The 20,777-nt window shown below is 45.0% G+C and overlaps 1 protein-coding gene across 1 annotated transcript; it reads left to right on the forward strand.

Annotated features, from left to right (window-relative positions):
• The first annotated feature begins 7,195 nt into the window (after positions 1-7,195).
• On the forward strand, positions 7,196-20,537 carry taf1c (TATA-box binding protein associated factor, RNA polymerase I subunit C). Its single transcript, XM_088070809.1, has 15 exons — positions 7,196-7,658; positions 8,999-9,110; positions 9,611-9,660; positions 10,060-10,155; positions 10,278-10,348; positions 10,430-10,680; positions 11,335-11,463; positions 12,386-12,503; positions 13,238-13,309; positions 13,392-13,527; positions 14,378-14,506; positions 14,816-15,002; positions 15,098-15,235; positions 16,194-17,545; positions 18,435-20,537. The coding sequence occupies exons 1-15, from the start codon at positions 7,542-7,544 to the stop codon at positions 18,696-18,698; spliced, it is 3,222 nt and encodes a 1,073-aa protein (XP_087926935.1). The 5' UTR covers positions 7,196-7,541; the 3' UTR covers positions 18,699-20,537.
• Positions 20,538-20,777: the final 240 nt, after the last annotated feature.

Here is a 20,777-nt window from a genome sequence, read left to right on the forward strand (position 1 = left end):
CGACCCCCGACAACGCTCCCACACGTGTTGTCGGCTCGCGGAGCTACGGGGTTTCCTCGTCACCAGCCACAGTGGGTACAAGCTTCGTTTCTTAAACCCGTGTGACACCCAGAGACATTACTAGGCTCACAGCCCGAAGAACGAACTCTCAGTCTGTAAGCTGAACTTCATTTGTGTTGGTATTAATAAAAGTTATTACCGACTGCCAGAGCGTTGTTGTGTACTGCATCTGGGTCCTCAACAAACCTGTTACAGTACGATCTGGCCAGAAATGGACCCAGCAGACTCCGGTGCTCTTCAGTCTCGCCTAGCCCGGGTTGAGGGGATGCTTCAACAACACGAAGCTCAACTCACCTCGAACGCGGCGGAGGCTCGCCAGTCTGCCTCGGCGCTGGAACGGGCGCTAACACAGCTGGCCACGCAAGTGCAACAGATGGCGACCACGCTGACTCAGCACGCCGCTCCGGCTCCAGTTCCTGCCCAGCCCGCTCACGCTCCTACGTCATCATCCATCGCCGCTCCTGAACCCTGGGTAGGGGTCCCTGAATGCTATGCTGGAGATCCTGAGGGTTGCAATCCGTTCCTGACAAACTGTTCAATCCTGTTTGCATTGCAACCCCACACCTTCGCCTGAGAGGGAGCCAGAGTTGCCTTCGCTATTAATCACCTCACGGGTCGAGCTCGTCTATGGGGAACTGCAGAGTGGGAGAGAACACGCCCGGCTTGTGTCTTTTCAAGCCGGCTGAGGAACTCTACGCAGGTTTGGGCGATTCCTGCTGGTCCTGACACCACTGGGGACTCCTGAATCAACGTCAGGGCAATCGGACCGGCGCAGACTTTGCTATCGAGTTCAGAACGACGGCTCGACAAAGTGACTGGAACCCGGCTGCCCAGTGTGATGCATTCCTCAATGGTCTCGCCCCATATATAAAGGATGAACTGGTTTCGTTCGATCTCCCTCATTCCTTGGATGGTCTGATCGAACTCACCACGCGATTGGACAGGCGCATCCAGGCGAGGAGAAAGGAGCGGCTCCGGGAGAGGGAGACTCGTCGGGCTCTCTCCTTTCAGCCTGGAACTTCCTCTGGTCTTCCCTCTGAACCCCTGCAGGGGGACAGAGCCCATGCAGGTGGGGCGCACCCGGCTGACTTCTGAGGAGCGGGAGAGACGACATCGGGGCAATCTGTGTCTCTACTGTGGGCAAGCCGGCCATTTTGTCTCCAACTGTCCAGTAAGAGGGGGCATTCTGCTGAGCCGATCCCAGAACTCTGCCCCCATTCCTCGTCCCCTGTTTCATGTCCAGCTCCGGCTTAAGAAGGGGTTTCACACTCTTGCCACATTCATTGACTCTGGGGCTGATGTAAACCTGATTGACGAGGAGCTCACTGCATAATTAGGGGTGCAACAGATCCCTCTCCCTCGTCCTGTGCCGGCCAGTGCCTTGGATGGTCATCTGTTGGGAACTGTGACTCATCAGACCACCCCCATCGCCATGCAGCTATCAGGGAGACATCACGAGACCATCCAATTTCCCGTTCTAAGGTCTCCGAATCTGCCCCTAATCTTGGGATACCTCTGGCTTCGCCGACACAACCCACACATAGACTGGTCTACAGGTTCGATTCTGGCTTGGAGTCCATCGTGTCGACAGGTCTGCCTCAGACAGTCAAGTGACCCCACTCCATCCTTCAGTTCTGGTTCCTCCCTGGATGTTTCCATGGTGCCTCCTGAATACCATGACTTCAGGGAGGTGTTCAATAAGTCAAGGGCGACTTCTCTTCCCCTCACCGAGCCTATGACTGCGCCATCGACCTCCTTCCGGTTCGACTCCACCCAAGGGTCTCTACTCCCTTTCCGGGCCAGAGAGGGAGGCCATGAGACCTACATTAATGACTCTTTGGCGTCTGGTATTATCCGGCCTTCCTCGCTCTCCTGCTGGGGCCGGGTTTTTCTTCGTGGGAAGAAGGATGGATCTCTGCTTGACCCTGTATTGATTACAGAGGCCTGAATGACATACCGGTTAAAAAACCGCTATCCCTCTCCCTCTCATCGCGTCGGCCTTTGAACTGTTGCAAGGAGCCACCATCTTCACCAAACTGGATCTCCGCAATGCGTATCACCTGGTCCGAATCCGAGAGGGAGACCAGTGGAAGACGGCGTTCAACACACCCAATGGACACTACGAATACCTCGTGATGCCATTTGGACTCACCAACATCCCAGCAGTCTTCCAGGCTCTGATCAACGATGTTCTGAGAGACTTTTTGAATAAATTTGTTTTCTTGTACCTCGATGACATCCTGATCTTCTCCCAGTCCCGACATGAACATATCTATCATGTCCAGACAGTTCTGCAGCGCCTGTTACAGAACTCATTATTCTTCAAGGCGGAGAAATGTGATTTCCACGCCACTTCCGTCTCCTTCCTGGGCTACATCATTGGGCACAACCGGATGGAGATGGACCCCGCCAAGGTCTCCGCTGTTTCCTCCTGGCCCGTGCCCGACTCACGTAAACAGCTACAGCGCTTCCTGGGCTTTGCCAACTTCTACCGAAGATTCATCCGGGGCTACAGCACAGTGGCAGCTCCACTCTCGGCTCTCACCTCGTCCAAGATTCCGTTTCGCTGGTCCCCGGCCGCCGATGAAGCCTTCCAACATTTGAAGAGACGCTTCAGCTCGGCACCCATCCTCCTCATCCCTGACCCCGATAAACAGTTTGTGGTGGAAGTCGACGCCTCCAATGTGGGAGTAGGGGCCGTCCTTTCCCAGCGCTCAGCCGAAGATGGGAAGTTGCATCCCTGTGCCTTCTTTTCCAGGCGACTATCCCCTGCCGAGAGGAATTACGACATCGGGAATCGGGAGCTGCTGGCGGTGAAGCTGGCGTTGGAGGAGTGGCGCCACTGGTTGGAGGGTACCCAGGTCCCGTTTCTGGTATGGACAGATCACAAGAATCTTGAGTATATCAAGTCTGCCAAAAGACTCAACTCCCGCCAGGCCTGGTGGGCCCTGTTCTTCGCCAGATTCCTCTTCACGCTCTCCTACAGACCCGGTTCCCGAAACATCAAACCGGATGCGCTGTCCCGGCAGTTTTGTCACGGGTCTGCCACTGTCAGACGGCAACACAGCCATCCTGACAGTGGTGGACCGGTTCAGCAAAATGGCTCACTTCATTGCTCTGCCCAAGCTCCCCTCTGCCAAAGAGACCGCGGAGCTGATGCTGCTCCACGTCTTCCGTCTGCACGGCCTTCCCACTGACGTGGTATCGGATCGAGGGCCCCAGTTTACGTCCGCATTCTGGAGGGAGTTCTGCCGCCTACGGGGAGCATCCACCAGCCTGTCCTCTGGATACCATCCCCAGTCCAACGGCCAGTCGGAGCGGATGAATCAACAAATGGAGACCACGCTTCGCTGTATGGCATCCAGCCATCCCGCCTCCTGGTCCTCCCAGCTCCTTTGGGTGGAATACGCCCACAACACCTTGGTCAGTTCTGCCACCGGACTCACGCCTTTCCAGTGTGCATACGGCTTCCAGCCTCCCCTGTTCCCGGCCCAAGAGATGGAGACTTCTTACCCGTCGGTGGAGAACTTCATCCGTCGCTGCCGGCGAACCTGGTCTCGAGCCCGGTCTGCACTCCTGCGGACCGCCGCTCGTTACACCTCCGTGGCCAACCGCCGCCGCTCCCAGGCTCCTCCATACCAGGTTGGACAGAATGTTTGGTTGTCCACCAAAGATCTTCCCCTGAGGGTGGAGTCCCGGAAGCTGGCTCCCAAGTTTGTTGGTCCCTTCCCGGTCAAGAAGGTGGTCAACGAGGTGGCGGTATCGCCTCAAGCTGCCCAGCTCCATGCGCAGATTCACCCGACCTTCCACGTCTCCAAGCTCAAGCCTGTCAGGGAGAGCCCTCTGCAGCCCGCCTCCCGGCCTCCTCCTCCTCCTCGCCTCATCGATGGAGCTCCAGTGTACACCGTACGGCGCCTTCTTCGCTCTTGTCGCCGGGGTAGAGGACTGCAATACCTGGTGGACTGGGAGGGATATGGCCCGGAGGAGCGGTCCTGGAGTCCCGGCTCGGCAGATCCTGGGACGACCAGCTGATTAGGGACTTCACCGTCTCCATCCTGATCAGCCCTCCCAGCTGCTCCTGATGGGGGGGGCTTCTGCCTCCGCTCCCCCTTCTTCTCCGGTTCCTGGGCCGTCTGGTATGGGTTCCTGCACGGGGGATCCCGCCTCGCCGGTGGGGGTTGACCCGTCTTCTGATGACGACGACGACGTTGGTTCGGAGGGTTCCGAGGAATTCTAGCCCTCCTCCTGGCCCCTCCGCCCACCCAATTTCTGTGGACTTGGTTTGGGACGTCATGGGCCGTCCCTTGAGGGGGGGGGTTCTGTCATGGTTCCTGCATTCTCCTCCTCCCCCTCACTGCCAGTAACTTTCCACTCACCTTCCTCTGACCTGCTCTACCTGCAAGCCCCGCCCACTGCTGCAGCCTGCTCTCCCCACAGCTGCAGCTCATCATCATCAACCCGGTATTTAAGACACTCCAGCCCACACACTCATTGCCAGATCGTCCTCTGCAGCATGCATGTCTTTCCAGCGTTTTCCTGCCGGATCTTCCGGTACCGACTCTGCCTGTTCCCGACCTGCTCTCCTTGCCTGACTCCCCGTGAACCTACCTGCCTTCTGTCCCCGACCACTTGCTCTGTTTCGGCGTTCCGGAAATCTGACGGCTTCACTGGTAAAGACCTTTCTGCTCGGCTTCGACGATTCTTCTGCCTGTTCCCTGTTGGTGCTGTTGTCCCCGCGGACGGACTTCCCGGTGACCGAACCCCTGCCTGCCCCCGACCACTCTTCAACTCGACCCCCGACAATGCTCCCACACGTGTTGTCGGCTCGTGGAGCTACGGGGTTTCCTCGTCACCAGCCACAGTGGGTACAAGCTTTGTTTCTTCGCTTCGTGTGACTCCCAGAGACATTACTAGGGCTCACAGCCCGAAGAACGAACAGTCTGTAAGCTGAACTTCATTTGTGTTGGTATTAATAAAAGTTATTACCGACTGCCAGAGCGTTGTTGTGTACTGCATCTGGGTCCTCAACAAACCCGTTACACTCGAAACTCAATTTAGGTTTTGCACCTCAGTCAAAGTCCAGTGAGGATTTGTGGAGGGACCCCGTGTTTCTCTGACGAAGGAAGTGAGCTGTATGAAAAGTATTCATAAAGGAAATAATACCATGTTGTCTGCTCTGGGCACACCCTCACAGAGACATGGTTAACCCCAAACATCCCAAATCAAGCTGTTGCACTGGACGGGAGGACCTTGCTCAGAGCTGACTGAACACAAGACTCTGATGCAAATTCAGATACTGCAAATACTGAAGGAATTGTATGATGCCATCAGCAACATGACCAAGAAACAGAGACGTGGTTAACCCCCAACATCCCGGATCAAGCTGTTGCACTGGATGGATGGACCTTGCTCAGAGCCGACTGAACACAAGACTCTGATGCAAATTCAGGTACTGCAAATACTGAAGGAATTGTATGATGCCATCAGCAACACGACCAAGAAACTGAGACATGGTTAACCCCCAACATCCCAGATCAAGCTGTTGCACTGGACGGGCAGACCTTGTTCAGAGCCGACTGAACACAAGACTCTGATGCAAATTCAGATACTGCAAATACTGAAGGAATTGTATGATGCCATCAGCAACACGACCAAGAAACAGAGACGTGGTTTACCCCCAACATCCTGGATCAAGCTGTTGCACTGGACGGGTGGACCTTGTTCAGAGCCGACTGAACACAAAACTCAGATGCAAATTCAGATACTGAAAATACTGAAGGAACTGTATGATGCCATCAGCAACACGACCAAGAAACCAGATGGAACTTTTCATAATGTCTGGTGAGAAACTCCTCTTCGAACTCAAAAGTTGTAGCAGGATTAAAAACAAATTTTGATGGCATTTTTTAAACTGTTGTGTTGTATTGTGTTTTTGTGCTTGTTAAAGGTCTCATAAGTAATAAAGCCCAAAGTCCAGAGGGCAAAGTCCTAAGCTGCCAGACAGTGCATTTACACCGGACACAATGCGAGTGCTTTGCATTGCGTGTTTATATTCAAAGTCAATGCAAAGACGCAGACAGACCTAAATTTGCGCCCACCGGCACAATGGACGCAATGCGATAAATGCAATACGTGTGACTTAAGCAGCGCAAATGAAGTGATTTGCGCATTTTCGTGATTCATGATAGTTGAAAATCTGAACTACAGCGACCGATTCACACCGCAATAACCAATCAGCATTGATATCCTCCGGAAACGTATGACATCGTATAACACAGGATGTACTGGCGGCTGTTCATTCAAAAGGCAAGATGAATGAGAAACTTTTCGTTGCGGTCTGTGACTAACCCAAGCTCTTTGATACAAGTTTTTTTTTCTACAAAAAAGGAGCTCGCTTGGAGGAAAGTGAGTGAGGAGGTCGGATTATCTGGTAAATTGACAAAACATTTTTTTGTTACTTGATTACAGCTATTGGTTGTACTAGCAAGTTAGCAGAACCCCAGTTAACAGTCATTAATAGCAGCCTGTTATATTTAAACGACAGTCTCTCGCGCCAGTAACTCACGCGTATGAAGTGAGTCACAACAAAATATTCTAGTGTTCAAATATGCATAAGTAACGCATCACTTTTTTTTTCAGCTGGTTAGCACTCAGGTTCAGTATTTCAGTAGTTAAGGCTTAAACTTACGTGGGTCGGTTGGGGTTGTAATTTTCCCGTCCATTGAGAACTCTGTCTGCATAAAATAAACAAATAAAGGAAGCTGTTTTATCTGAGGCTGTTTTTTCTGTTACTAAAAAAAAAGACATAGAATGACTCAATCACTATTAAAACATAAAATAAGTTGTGGCACAGTAGGAAGAGCAGCGCCCCCAAAAGCCAAATAATAGAAACGCCCCGGTTTGAGACATCCGGTTTCCCCCATCCCCTTCAAAATAAAAGCCCAAAGACTACTTTTTTTGAAGTCGATTTCATTGATGTGCGTTTTTATTTATCTTATTATTCTTTGCTATATTACGTTTCGTGTTATTCTACATGTTATTTCGCAATTTTATTGTTTTGCCAAGATAGACGTTTCGCCACTTTCGGAAGCAGACGAACCGGAAGTCTTATTGTTGTGATAGCGCGCGCTCGCTCGCGGAGCTTGACTTTCGTTTTCCGGTCGTTTCCTCTGCACGTGTTCAGGAATACAGTGAAAATTTTCGGACAATTTTACCACAGTTTTGTGTCTTTCCGTGCTGCCACCTTCAACTCGACGCGCGCAACATTTAGTTTGAGCTCGTGGGCGCGTGTCATGGCGGGTAAAAAGGCAGAAAGGTGTTTGTTGGTGCTCGCGGACAGGTAGCAGCGGAGCTAACGTTAGCCGAACCGGAGGACAACATGTTCAGACCTGTCCCCGGACACACCGAGAGGACCGAGGGACATCCACACGTGCTTCATCACGGCACCGAGCAGCTGTCTTAGTTCGTTATCGATAAATAAAATGGATTATCAATTCCCAACGCAGCTTTTTCCGTCGTTTTACAAGTGCGGACCTCCGGACTCGGTCCTGACACACAGCGCTGGAAACTGGGGCAGCTACGACCGGATCAGACCTCAGGTTAGTCACCTGTCAAATCAATAACCACTAAAAGTTATGGATAATTATTATTTCTAATCAATCAGCACATATACAGAGGCCAGTCTCTGTTCTGACAATATTTACATGCATATTTTATAGCTATAAAAGGCTCCAAATTAATGTTTTATTATCGATTAATGCGAAACTATCAGCTGTTTTAGGGACTGTTCGTTATTTATGTGAGATAACGGGGTTGTGCAAAACCTATAGAAAAAGGCAATGAGTAATTTGGCGAGGAAATATTGCGAAAAAACAAATAGTAGCTGTAGAAAATTATTTTTGAAAAGTCGGGGAAAACTGTACGAGTACATGTTCAATAAATTATCGTTTTTAACGTATTTGCGAATATGTAAATATGATTAATACTATATTATTATTAGATAATATTGTAATTTTTAAGCAGTTTTTCGACGGTTGTCTTTTTTTAATTTATTTTTTTGTCTCTTTTGTTTAAACTAATTTTCAAGGAATTGTCATTGACCTTTTACTAAATAAGATAGAAGCTAAGGACAAAAATATATTTATAATTATATGTTCAATATTATGTCATTGTAAACAAAATTAATTTGAATGTAGATAAATTATTACTATAACAAATCACTATCAACTTTTTGTAATTCTTAAGCATTTTTTTATGAATTTTTTTCTGTTTTTCCTTTTTAAAACTAATTTTCAATGAATTTTCTTTGATCTTTTACTAAATGAGATATAAGCCAGGGGAAAATCATACTATAATTATATGTTCAATATTATGGCATAAGTTTGAATGTGTAATTGTGACAAAATTATTATTATTGTATTAAATTACTGTTAAATTGTTTTACATTTTTATTTTTCAAACTAATTTTCAAGGATTTTTTCTTTACCTTTTGTTAATTTCTTGTTAATTTTGGGATTTTCATTGCTTATTGCTTTTCCAATGTTTTGAAAGAAATGAAGCCAAATTTCCTCTGATTTCAAAGGATTGATGTGCATTTATTAACTGTATTAGGGTCATTATTTATAAGAGGTTATGGGGTGGTGCAAAACGTCAAACTTGCTGGCATGTTTTAAAAAAAACTGCCAAAATAACACCATCAATCATTGCCAAAAGCTATAAAAACTTAGTGATGTACGATATTGGATTTTTGGCTGATATCCGATATGACGGTATATATGGTAATAACTCTTTTGACTTATATGTTATATGTATATATATATATATCCACCAAATTTAAGTGATAATCAGGGCTCTTCTGTCGTGGGATTAACGTGAAATCATGCATACTAGATGGAGAATTAAAATACGATGCTTACAGTGCGTTTTTTCGTGTTTTCAGGGCGGCTCTGGTCCTCTGTCCAGCTGGACGTTTACACCCAGACATCATGTCAGAGGGGAGACGTGGCATCACACTGAGCCGGTTCCGCTTCCTCTCCTGTCTCCGAAAAACTGTAAGTCCCTGATCGCTGATTTTATCCTGGAGGTCATTTGGGTCTCAGACCGCAGTTCATGTTAATCCTTCAGTTCAGATCCGGAGCGCTGAGACTTAACACCTGATCAGTGCATACATAATTAAGGGTCAGTAAATATTAGATAAATTAAACCTGTCTTTCAGCTCATCATGAGTATTGCCTTTCTATAATATTTTCATTATTATTGTTTTAGAAAAATTTATATATTTTGGTATTTATTTTTGAAATATTTTTATTGTCTGTTTTCCTGATTTGTCTGTATAGTTTTTTCCTTTTTTTCTCATATTTTTTAACTGTACAGCACTTTGGCCAACTGTTTTTGATTTTAAATGTGCTTTATAAATAAACTTGGATCGGAAACAGTGAGATAAATCAAAATTTTGTGGCTATATATTTATTTACTTATTAAGTAATCTTGGTGAGAAGTAAAAAAATTCTATATATTATCATTTTAAAAACCCGTTAAACATTTTTTCCAGCTTTCGTTTGGCCGTTGAAGCCTCCGGATCCTTTAGACTTCACAGAACATGTGAGTTGTGCACCGTTTTGCAGTCAAACTTTCCATCATTGTGTCAGTATTGTATAAAGTAAATATCCATGGTGACACTTTATTTTGAAGCTTGAAGCACCTTTTGCTCCATTTTCAAATGAGTGAAACAATTTTCCTTAAAAAATGAACATTAGTGTTTGAATATGTACCTGAAACTCCTTGAATTTGATTTGACCTTGTCTGTATGAACCCTTTGAATATTTCATGCATAATGTGGCGTTATGGCCTCGTGATTGGAATAAACAGCCGCAGACACACCAGAGTCGTAATTTACACAATTAGTGTGAACACATCCGAGCTCTGCAGCCTCAGATCTTGTTTGTTTTTTGCCTTTTTTTGTTTTGTTCTTTGGGATTAATAAACAGAATTTGGGTTTAGATGCAGAACTTCTATCTGGACCACCGTCAGGACGTCTTCGAGTGCATGGGTGAAATATTGAGTGGAAGCTTCAACTTCAGAGAAAGACGGAAATGGGTAAGATAAAAAATAAAATAAAATAAATAAAGAAATAAATAAAGGGTTTTTTTTTACAGTTTATGCTCCGGCAGCTTTATTTATAGACTGAGGTGTTTTATGGATTTTTTTTTTTTTTAAAGCAAAGAGGTCGCAAGGATTCAGTCCGCATCGGGAGGCTGTCAGGGTTCCTCAACAAGCTGGAGTTTAAAACGTAAGTCGACCTGACTGATGAGTTCACGTCTCCAGTCGTCTGATTTGTGTTTTTATGTCGTCATTTTTATCTTTTCTCCAGGTGTACGCAGCCGTATCCCTGTCAAATGCTAAACAGGTACAGCGCCCTGCTGTGGGACGCAGTGCCCGCCATCCCTCCTGAGCTGCTGGCTCCTCTGCTGTTCGAGGAGCTGACGGAGCAGAGAGACCGCATGCTGTTCTCCGAAGGAGCCACAGGGGGCGCTCTGGCCTTTGTCCCCTTCTCGCAGAGCGGCGGCGACTCTCAGCACGGCTGCCTCCTCTACCCCAGAAACCGGGGACTGAACCGCCTCAGTATCCTGCAGATCAAATACTGACAAAGATTTAAACCCCTGTAGGTTCTTTAACCCTTAAAAACCTGGATCATCAGTTTTCTTGTGCTGCGATCAGACACCTTTCACAAGCATTTAAACCTTTGAAACGCGAGCAAATTGGTTTGATTTCCTTTAAAACCAAGAAAATGACCTGAAAATAGCAGAGAGGTGGAGAAACTCACTGGAAAATTATCAAAAAAAAAATCATAATTATTAAAATTTATATTATTAAAACTGTGTTACTCCAAAAATATGCTTATTATTATTATATTTTAACGTGTTTTTTGTGTGGGTTGTTTTTTAACTAATTTTCTTGTAGGCCTAACAAGTTGCTCATTGCCCTCTTTTAATTTTTTTTTTTTTAAGAAATCAAGGCGATTTGCTCCGTTTACAAAGGGTTAACGGTGCAGTTTAACCAAAAATTTTTTAAAAAAATTCTTAAAATAACTCACAGACCTTGTTGTGAGCAGTTTCACGAAGCAGCTATTTTCTCTAAGAGAAATACTTTTTTTCTACCTTCAACCTACATTTGATTTTGTGATATGAATCAAAAATGTGTGAGGAAGATGTGAGGAAGATGTGACGCAGAGCGGCGTTTTTTCTGTTGTTTCTGGTTCTTAATGTGGTTCCTCAGATTTCCACAGAGTGGAGCTGCAGCACCACAGAGGAGGATCCTCCCGCGTGGACATCAGCAGCAGCCCGATCAGTTTCCAGCTGAAAGGCCCCGTCAGACAGATCAGCACCGCCTCCCTGCTCAACGACTGTAAGTGCAAAAAAATATTCAGAAATCACCATAGCATGAAAAGGCTCTCTCTGAGCGTAGTTTTTGTGTTTCATATCGTAAAAAATGACATGAACCATGAAAAGTCCAAAAATGCTTATAACTTAAAAAAAAACCCACCTCACATAATGTTAAAAAGTTGTCACAGATTATATGAAAAACCCAATTTTGACTAAAACATAATTTTAAGGTGATAAAATGAATGTGGATTTATAGTTATACATTTCCAGATGTACAATATTAGTTGTTTTTGTTTTTTTGGCCAGTATAAATATAACAACAACCTTATTTGCAGGTACCAATATCTACATATTTTCACTTTTATCCCCAACTAAATTTAGTGATCATCAGGTCTCGTCTGTTTTTAGATTATAATATTATGCATACTTTTATTGTGATGGCCCACCAGCAGATGGAGACATAAGATACAATGATGATCAGTGAATGTAATACTCATTCATTGTGCAAAATAAGAAAAATACTTAAATTTAGGGTTGATGTTTTGTACATGCTATTTTGCCAATTAAAAAAAAGGTTTGTCGTATCTGCAGGAATCAGCATGTTGGCTGATACTGATTTTTCTTTTTAAAGCCAGTAGCCAGTAGATTTTTGTTGTGGTTATAATTTAGCAGCAGATTTGAAAAAACTTCACAGATTTAGTCACGTTAGTTAATTTAATTCTTCATAGTTTTAGTCCAGTTTGAGAGAAGTCTTTACATTTTAGTCTAATTTTATACATTAATTTTAATTTTAAAAAAATCTCCTTAATGCAAATAGACTCATCTCGTCAAGGTAAACAAAACATGCATGCACAGTTTTTACGCTTAAAGATCTGTTTTTCATTGACAAAGTCTCGTGTTCGCGATGGAAAGACGTTGTCGTTAACACTGGATGTTATTTGCAGGTTGTGTCGCGGTGCGGTCCCATCACCTGTGTGGAGTTTGGAGGTTCAGTGAAAGAAACGAGCCTCGTCTGCTGCAAGTTGTCAACACCAGAGAGGTGGCGACCTGCATCAGCGTCAGGTGAGCGACCATCAAGGAGGACAGTGCAACACAAAATAATGAAACTTCCACCTGTTACAAACAAGCTGTAGGGCAGGCAGCTTTATTTGTAGAGCACATTTCATACAATGGGGCCGTTCAAAGGGCTTTACAGAGCAGTAAAATATCATAAAAGATAAGGATTTATTACAAAAGAGATAAAAGAAAAAAGGTAAAAAATCAATTACAATTTTTTTTTAATTTTTCAAATCATCATTAAAAATAGCAAAAGTGCAGAGAAGAGGAGCAAAGATAATAACAGTGTAAAAAAAAGTTTTTAGCTTTGACTTCTGGGAAGTTCTTCCAGGTTTGTGCTGCGTGATAACAAAACGCTGCTTCTCCATGTTGAGCTCTGACTCTCGGGACGCTCAGTGTGTCGGCTCCAGATGTCCTGAGGGTCCTTGAAGGTTCACGTGTCACAGGCATGTCGGAGATATATTTTGGCGCTGAGCCACAGTGATTTATAGTCGAGCAGCTGCAGTAGCTGATGTTTGACGTATAGAGATTACAGCTATTGCTCGTGTCCAACTCCTGTCCCTAGTTAGGGAAGAAAAACTAAAGAGAAAATATCGGGGTGACGTACAATAACAGTTATGGTAAAAACAAGACCAAAAAGTCAATATTTACATCGAGATTGATCAACATGAAATTATAACATACAGTTATAGTGAAAAAAAAATCAAAGAGAGGTGTTAAAGTGTGCTTTGTGTGGTCAGTCCTCATATTTTAGGTGAAGTTTTGGTGGCGAGTGAGAGCGGAGCAGCACACCTGTGGACCGTCGGCAGAGGGTGAGGACGGTTTCACCGACTCTTCTCACACAAACAGGCGTTTAATCTTTCAAATCAGATTAAAATTAAAATGTCTCGTCAGATTGCAGAAGATTAAGGAGGAAGATCACAACCTGTACTTCAACGCCAAGTCGTCATGGCGATGGTGCGAGTTCTCCGCCCACCCGAGGGTGATGCTGTACGTGGACAGGACGGGGGTGGAGCTCACAGACATCAGGGTGAGACGAGACGTCGTGTTGGTTGTCTTGTAATATTTCAATGTGGATAACATTTTTTAAAAAGATCAAATCCAATGATTATTTAGGTTTTTACGGTGTCTGGCAGTGATGAATTGTGTCATATATGGTGATTTTTAAAGAAAAAATAATAATTTTTATTTTAAAAAATCACCCAAAATTTTGAGTGGAAAAAATATGCCAACATGCCTTAAAAGGAAAAAAAAGGCAGTAAAATAAATACAAAATACAGCCAGTTATATTTGTATAACTGTATAAACTTTTCTATTAAAGTTATAGAAATGTATTTGTAAAAATGTGTATAAACCCTGTTATTGGAATCACATGCCCAAGTTTAATTTCCAAATTGCAGGAGCTGCAATTTTCGGCAAAATAAAATCTCATCGTCCACATTTTATACATTTTTCTCTGTAAAAATGAAATGCAAAAATTATCGTTCCTAAAATAAAAAATCTAAAAATGGGATGCTTATTGCAAATCCATTAAAAAAAATTACTTATTTTGCACATCTTGCTTTTTTTTGGTATTTCACTGCTTCGGGGCATCGATCTTACTTTGTTCACCTCTGCATAAAAAAAAAAAAAAAAAAGTGTCTAAAATCTGTTGCTTTGCTTTTAAAGGGACCCAAGAGGAGACAAAAAATTTAGTGTCCTCTTCCTGACGACTTAAGAATTAATTTTAAAATCAATATATTTTATTATAGCATTAATTTTATAGTATGTTTCACTTAAGAGGCTCGTTCTTCACCTCCCACGGACGGACATGTCTCCTGTCTCTGTCCTTCACCCCTCTGACCCGTCCTGTCCGTCCCCTTCCTCCTGTGTCCCTCCAGGAGAGTCCGGCCTCGAGTCACACTCTGTTTCGTATCAGCAACACTTCCGAGTGTCGCAGTGGCGAGAGACTCATACTGTCCAAATATCTGGGAGACGTCCACCCGTTCCACCACCTCATCACCACACAGGTACATCGATTTTAACACAAACGACACACACAGTTACACACAAACGCATACAACTTTATTATAAAGTATGGAAAACATACTGAAGTTTCCAGAGATCCCAGATATGTCAGGCTGAATTTGGGCGAGTGTGTTTAAAATGCTGCGCAAGTCGAGTACCTGCTTAATACCACTGCATGTCAGAGTCCTCACAGGTGTATGTGTGAAATTTTAACTCTGCACACGTGTGGCATCCTTTGAACCTAAAGAGTTTCGAAATTATTTCCTAAATTCCTCTAACTGCACCTCTCTCGCCCTGTCTGTCTCCGTCAGTACTCGGCGTACATCATGGACGAGCGTTTCCCCTGCATGCCCATGATCAAGTGGGACCACATGATGCAGTCTCCACCCATGTTTTGTCACGCTGTCCGTGGTTCCTCTTCAGGTGGCGCGGCGAAAACCACAAAGATCCTGCTGGGCTCTCAGAGCTCTCAGGAGATCACAATGCTGCAGTACTCAGGTCAGTCGACAGGAGCGGCGAGAGACGAGCAAATCAAAGAGATTTTAGTTTGAACATCTGTATAAAACTGTGTGTGTGTGTGTGTGTGTGTTCAGGAGGCAGAGCGGAGGCCTCTTCCAGTCGAGGTCCTCCTCAGGCGCTGCTCAGACCCAGAGACAGTCTCAGACACCTTCCTGTCCAGATCCCTCACCGCCTGGAGACTGCAACCAACAGGCTGTCCTCACATGCTGCAGGTGTGTGTGTGTGTGTGTGTGTGTGTGTGTGTGTGTGTGTGTGTGTGTGTGTGTGTGTGTGTGTGTGTGTGTGTGTGAGTGACTGTGAGGGTGTCTATTAGATGTCAACCTATACTGGATTTGTGAGGTTGAAACAAACCTTTGGGAGTTTCAAAGAGCAGATAATGACATTATGGCTGATATTTGGTCAGATTGGAGCAGCATGAGCTCTGACTGTGCACAGTGGTGGACAGACTGTAACAGACACACTGTTTTTTCAGACTGCTTTAATGGGGGGACAGGAAAAGATGTTGGTGGTTAATATGAGTTATTCTTTAGGAACATCCGATGAACTTTTGCATGTTTTTATCAAAAACATTTTGATAAACAAGCTCAGTGTTGTGCCTCTCCATGCACTGTGGCAGTGATACCCCAGAGGGTGCCAAGGTCCCCCCAACCCATTTCCTAATTCACAGTAAAAATGCGATGAAAAAGTGCCATTGGAGGATCCCGGACAGAAGTTCTAGCTGAGTCCCAGATGACCAAAAAACTGAGGAAAAAAAAACCAAAATCTGTGAAAGGTCCTAAAGTCTGAGAAATGCCCTCAAATCCGAGGAACTTCCTAAATCCTAGAAACATAAATGGGCAAATTGAGTATTCTTGCTTAAATTACCGCTCAGAGTTAGAGTTTTTGGGGCTAAAGATGCCTATTTTTGGCCTGGACAGACAAAATTTAAAGTAGAATTAAACAAAAGAGAAACAATTCAAAACAAAAATAACAATAACAACCCCGACCAATGAGAGTAAATGTAATTCAAAGACTGTTAGCAGTAAACACAGAAATAATAGTAGTTATATTAGAATTAAACACGATCAAGACTGAACAAAAGCATAAATTAAGAGACAAATTAAAGACGAACTAAAGTAGATGAATTTACAGATTATAAAATGTGATATGGCCGAACGTTTTTGTTTTCAGGTCTGACTTGTATCCAGACGAGAGGAGGAGGAGAAGCAGGCGGACACGAGTGTATCTGTATCCTTCAGCTGACGGAAGCCGGAGATATTTTCTACCAGATCCTCGAGCCGGATCAGCCGGACGCCTCCGGACCTCCGGCTGCAGACGCCGAACTTCCAACAAAACGAACTTCTGAAGAAGCCTCGACTTCGGGGAGAAAAACAGCCAAACAGCTGCGTTCTCAGATGGTCGTCTCGGACACGTCGAGCGACGAGGACGTCATCGGGCCGACTCAGGCTCCGACCACGCAGAGGTTTGTGGCTGAAACACCGGAGAGGGAACAACGAGCGCGGAGCACCGACTCCGACTCTTCCAAGGATTCAGAGTCCGGACGGAGAGCTCGGCACCTGAAGCAGGCCGGGCTGCAGGTGGTCGTCAACGATGAGCTCGAGCCGGAGGGAGAGGGCGGACAGGCCGAAGCTGTGAACGATGCAGAGTTAAATAATCCTGAGGAAAACGTCAGCTCAGGTCCCGCCGAGGCTCCGGTGAAGCTCAGCGACGGCGCTCTCGTCACGTGGAAACACTGGCTCCAGAAACTGATGCGAAAGAGTCGAGGAAAAAAGCCCCGCCCACGGCGCCAGCGGCACCTCACGGTTGACAGCAGACACCTCGTCCGCCTGTGTGACGACAGAGCGAGAGATTCGGAGGAGGAGCGCGTGCAGAGCCTGAGGCGCGACCTGAGGGCGTGCATGACCGAGCGCTCGATGCTGGTCCACAGCACCGCCTCCGCGTCCCTCGGGGCTCAGGATGTGGTCGCGGTGCCGGACAGGGTGGACACAGACGTCTGGACGGATCAGATCAGCAACCGCCTGACAGTCTCCTGGCAGGGGGAGGAGGCGTGGCGGGCGTGGTGGGTGGACCATCTGGGGCTCAACACGGAGCAGAAGGTGGAGGCTCTGAGGAGGAAGAGGAGGAGGGAGAAGGAGGCGAAGAGAGCCTCCGGCCGCCGCCTGGAGCTGTCCGGGAGCTTCGTCTCGTCCGTCAGCTACCAGTCAGACCTGAACGATGTCTCCGATCTGTCGGGCTGGTCGTCTGCGGTGAGTCAGGGGGCGGTGTCAGACGCAGAAGACAAACTGTCCCAGCTGGACGGCTTTTCAGAGAGCGAGACACCAGGAGCCACGGCCCCGTCCACTCCGCTTCCCACGCCGACGCCGACACCTCAGAGCGTGAAAAGTAAACAAAATGACCAGCAGACGCCCAGCAGCTCCCGCGCCCTCGTCCTGTCCCAGACGCCAAAACCTGACCCCCCACCGGGCAGTCAGAGGAGCAAGCGTCCAGCCGAGGACTACCTCAGCTTCCTGTTTGCATCTCAGGTAAGACGAAGGTTTGTCTTCAGTCACGTGTCACGTAAGTCAGACCCTCGGCTGAATAGCGGTCACATTTAGGGGCCGTTTACACGGCAACAGGTCTTGCATGACTGTGTTTCCACTGAGAGTAACCAGTAACCACGGCAACGAATGTTCAAAACATCAGCAGCTTTATTTCTATTGCAGCCACCAAACTAACCGTCATTATGTCCAGTTAAAGGCGACGTAGGCGTATAATATAAACGCGAGCACCTTATATATGCGAGCGAACACGTATGAGGGGTTTCTGGGAGCTGATAGTCCACGATTTCACAGAGGAACTGTGGATTCAAAACTTTGGGGATGATTCGCTCGACTTTGTCAGAGTTATGAGATGCAGTAACGGCTCCTAACTGTAACTCCTGCTGCATCATGAAGGAGCCGTTCATACTGACGAGCACGCAGACATGGCGTCATGTGACCTAGAAAATCCCGAAAAGTGTTTATATTGCAGTTTTGCAAAATCTGGCTTTTTTCGATCACCTGGAGCGCCACCTCATGCCAGCGTAAAAACCTTTTATGCAATAAATGTGAGCTTTTTGTTTGTTTTTTTTAAATTGACGCGTTTCCATTCGGCGTATTTTATAGTTGCAATTTCTGTTTGCACATTTTGGGAGGGGGATGCTGTCCTGCTCTCTTTTTCTCTTTAACCCTAGTTTGTTTTTTGGGGACTGAAATTTAATCAATTCAAAGTAAATCAGCACTCGATAGGTAACTCGGTCGGTCCCCTTAAATGTAAAGTTGGAAACCCCAACAGTCAAACTAGGGAAGTTATGAGGAAATGGTCATCATCCAAAATCCTTTGAAAACACAAAATTATCATTCGCCTTTTAACTTTTTCTCCGACTGTTTGTAGGATGAACCCTCACAGCATGACGGTTATTTCCTTGAGGAGGGGAGCGGCATGCCACCTCGACCTGCGGCGTCCCCTCAACTCCGCAGCTCCCAGTCCGTCTCTCAGAGGAGCCTCAGGGTGGATCTGTCCCAGGACGCCTCCGTCTGGTCGGGTTTCTCTCAGTCCCTCTCCCAGAGTTCACAGGGTCGATGGGGACTATCGCAGGCGTCGCAGGCGTCGCAGGCGTCGCAGCCAAAGAAGAAGAAGTCTCGAATGGGATTTTGATTCATTCAGTCCATCAAACAGAGCAATTTTTTCGGAATACCGGACGTGTTTGTAATAACTCCGGAAAACAACAAACAAGGAGCAAATTTAGAGGAGTATTTTTCAGATTTTTGACGTCCTCTGCTGCCTCAGGATTTGTAAAATGGATTTATAAATCTGGGATTTTGCGAAAAATGAACATGGAAACTGGATTCAATGAAGAAGGATAAACTGAGTGCATACTGGAAGAGGATCCATCGCACTGAAGACGTCAGACTGACGGAGGAGGATCGACTGCAGGTTGGTTTGTTAGGACTGAATTTGTTTGTTTCGTCATTGTCCCTTTAGTTTACTGAGGCGACATACTCTGTGTGTGTGTGTGTGTGTGTGTGTGTGTGTGTGTGTGTGTGTGTGTGTGTGTGTGTGTGTGTGTGTGCATTTTTTGCCTTCACACTGCAGCTGACTGACCTGATGTCTCACTCTGTTACGTATTTGGCATTTGTCTCAGTCATCCCAGTCTGCCTCAGAGACGGGGTGAAGGTTAACTTTGGTATTTGTCATTTTGAACCTTATTTTCCAGTGTTTTTGTGTCTTATTGATTAATGGGAACAGCATTTTTTGAAACTGGTCCAGTATTGAGTGAGAGCGGCAGCTGGCAGCACTGAAACAGGCTTCAAAGTAACCACTCAGGGCTTTTTTGCACCGTCAGAGGCCACTGAAAGTGCTTAATTTTGGCGTTTACAGGCTCAGATTGGTATTTTAACTATCAGCCACACTGTGAAATAGAATACAATAGAATACTTTGTCATTGCACAATGTACTACAAAATATCAGTGGTAGAAGGTAAAAAAACACAAACAAAAGTTAAAAACAACAGCAAATATTTACTTAAAAACAACAGTAATCAATAGTTAGCGTCCAGCCTTGATAATTGCACTCTTCCTAATAGTGTAAACACACTCGTGTTTGACCCATTGAAACCTGGATCATCAGGTTTCTTGTGCTGCGTTCAGACGCCTTTTACAAGCATTTAACCCTTTGAAAGCTGAGCACATTGGTTTGATGTCTTTGAAAATAAATATGGAAAAATTGGAAATGATCTATCCCCTACAAATTCCAAGAAATTACTAAAAAGTGAGACGAAAATTACCAGAAAACTAGCGTAAAAATAGTGTTGGAGAGGTTTCAGAAAATTAAGGGGAATTAGGGGAATATTGCTGGAAAACTAAATTTATATTTTTTCTAATTTTATAAATTAAAAAATTGTCACAGAAAAAAATGCATACATATTTTTTTTCTTTTCTAGGTCATTTTCTCGTAAGTTTTTAATTTATTTCTTGCTCAAACACTTTTAGAGGACGCAAATGGACAGTGCAAACATGCCCTGAGTGGTTACATTGCAGCCTCTTGCTAAATACTGACCAGTTTCTGTTTAGACACTAAAACAAATTACCAGGAAAATCACCAGGTTTTAAAAAAAAGTTAAAGTTTATAATGAGGCTAAATTACTCTAAACAGGAGAGATACACTGACTGGAGGCGTCAAAAGCTCTGAAAATTTGAATTTTTAAATCTTTTGGAATTTATTCATCCTGGGACTTTTCTGATTTGCCTAAATATACGTTTATTATTTGGTAATAATTGTGACCCCGTGTATGACTGTGTTTTGTTAAGAGTTAAATATTTTCACAGAAAGTCTGCATGTCCTTCAGCTTTTCTCTTTACATGCTGTTTATCAGAATTTTGTATTTTTTACTGAAAATACACCTCGCTGACTGTGATGAATTATTTTTATACAACTTTTCTACACAGAACAGATTTAAATAAAACCATCCAAAGAAAATTTGGGTTGTAATTCATACACATTGGTGTATTTTTATAGTCAGTACATTAAAACTTGCATTTTCCTAAATTCAAAGACTTTCCAGGCCGAATTCTCCTCAAATTCAAGAAACCAAGGTTTTTACTACACTGAGAAAATAAGAAAATTGGGGGGAAAAGTCTGGAAATACAAATATTTTTCCCATATTCTTCTTTTTGTTAATTTTTATCCAGACCCCAAAATCAGTCAACTCAAATTCTTTAGTTTTCTGTAATGTGA

The sequence above is a fragment of the Plectropomus leopardus genome, chromosome 20 (genome assembly GCF_026936395.1).
Source record: "Plectropomus leopardus strain MGB_pleo_1.0 chromosome 20, ASM2693639v1, whole genome shotgun sequence".
NCBI lineage: Eukaryota > Metazoa > Chordata > Actinopteri > Perciformes > Serranidae > Plectropomus > Plectropomus leopardus.

Bases quoted from the DNA above. Each gene is read 5' to 3' on its own strand.
- taf1c (XM_088070809.1), top strand. From the start codon at position 7,542: ATGGATTATCAATTCCCAACGCAGCTTTTTCCGTCGTTTTACAAGTGC. The intron at 10,681-11,334 runs GTATCCTGCAGA...GTGGTTCCTCAG, and splicing joins CCGGGGACTGAACCGCCTCA to ATTTCCACAGAGTGGAGCTG. The intron at 17,546-18,434 runs GTAAGACGAAGG...GACTGTTTGTAG, and splicing joins GCTTCCTGTTTGCATCTCAG to GATGAACCCTCACAGCATGA.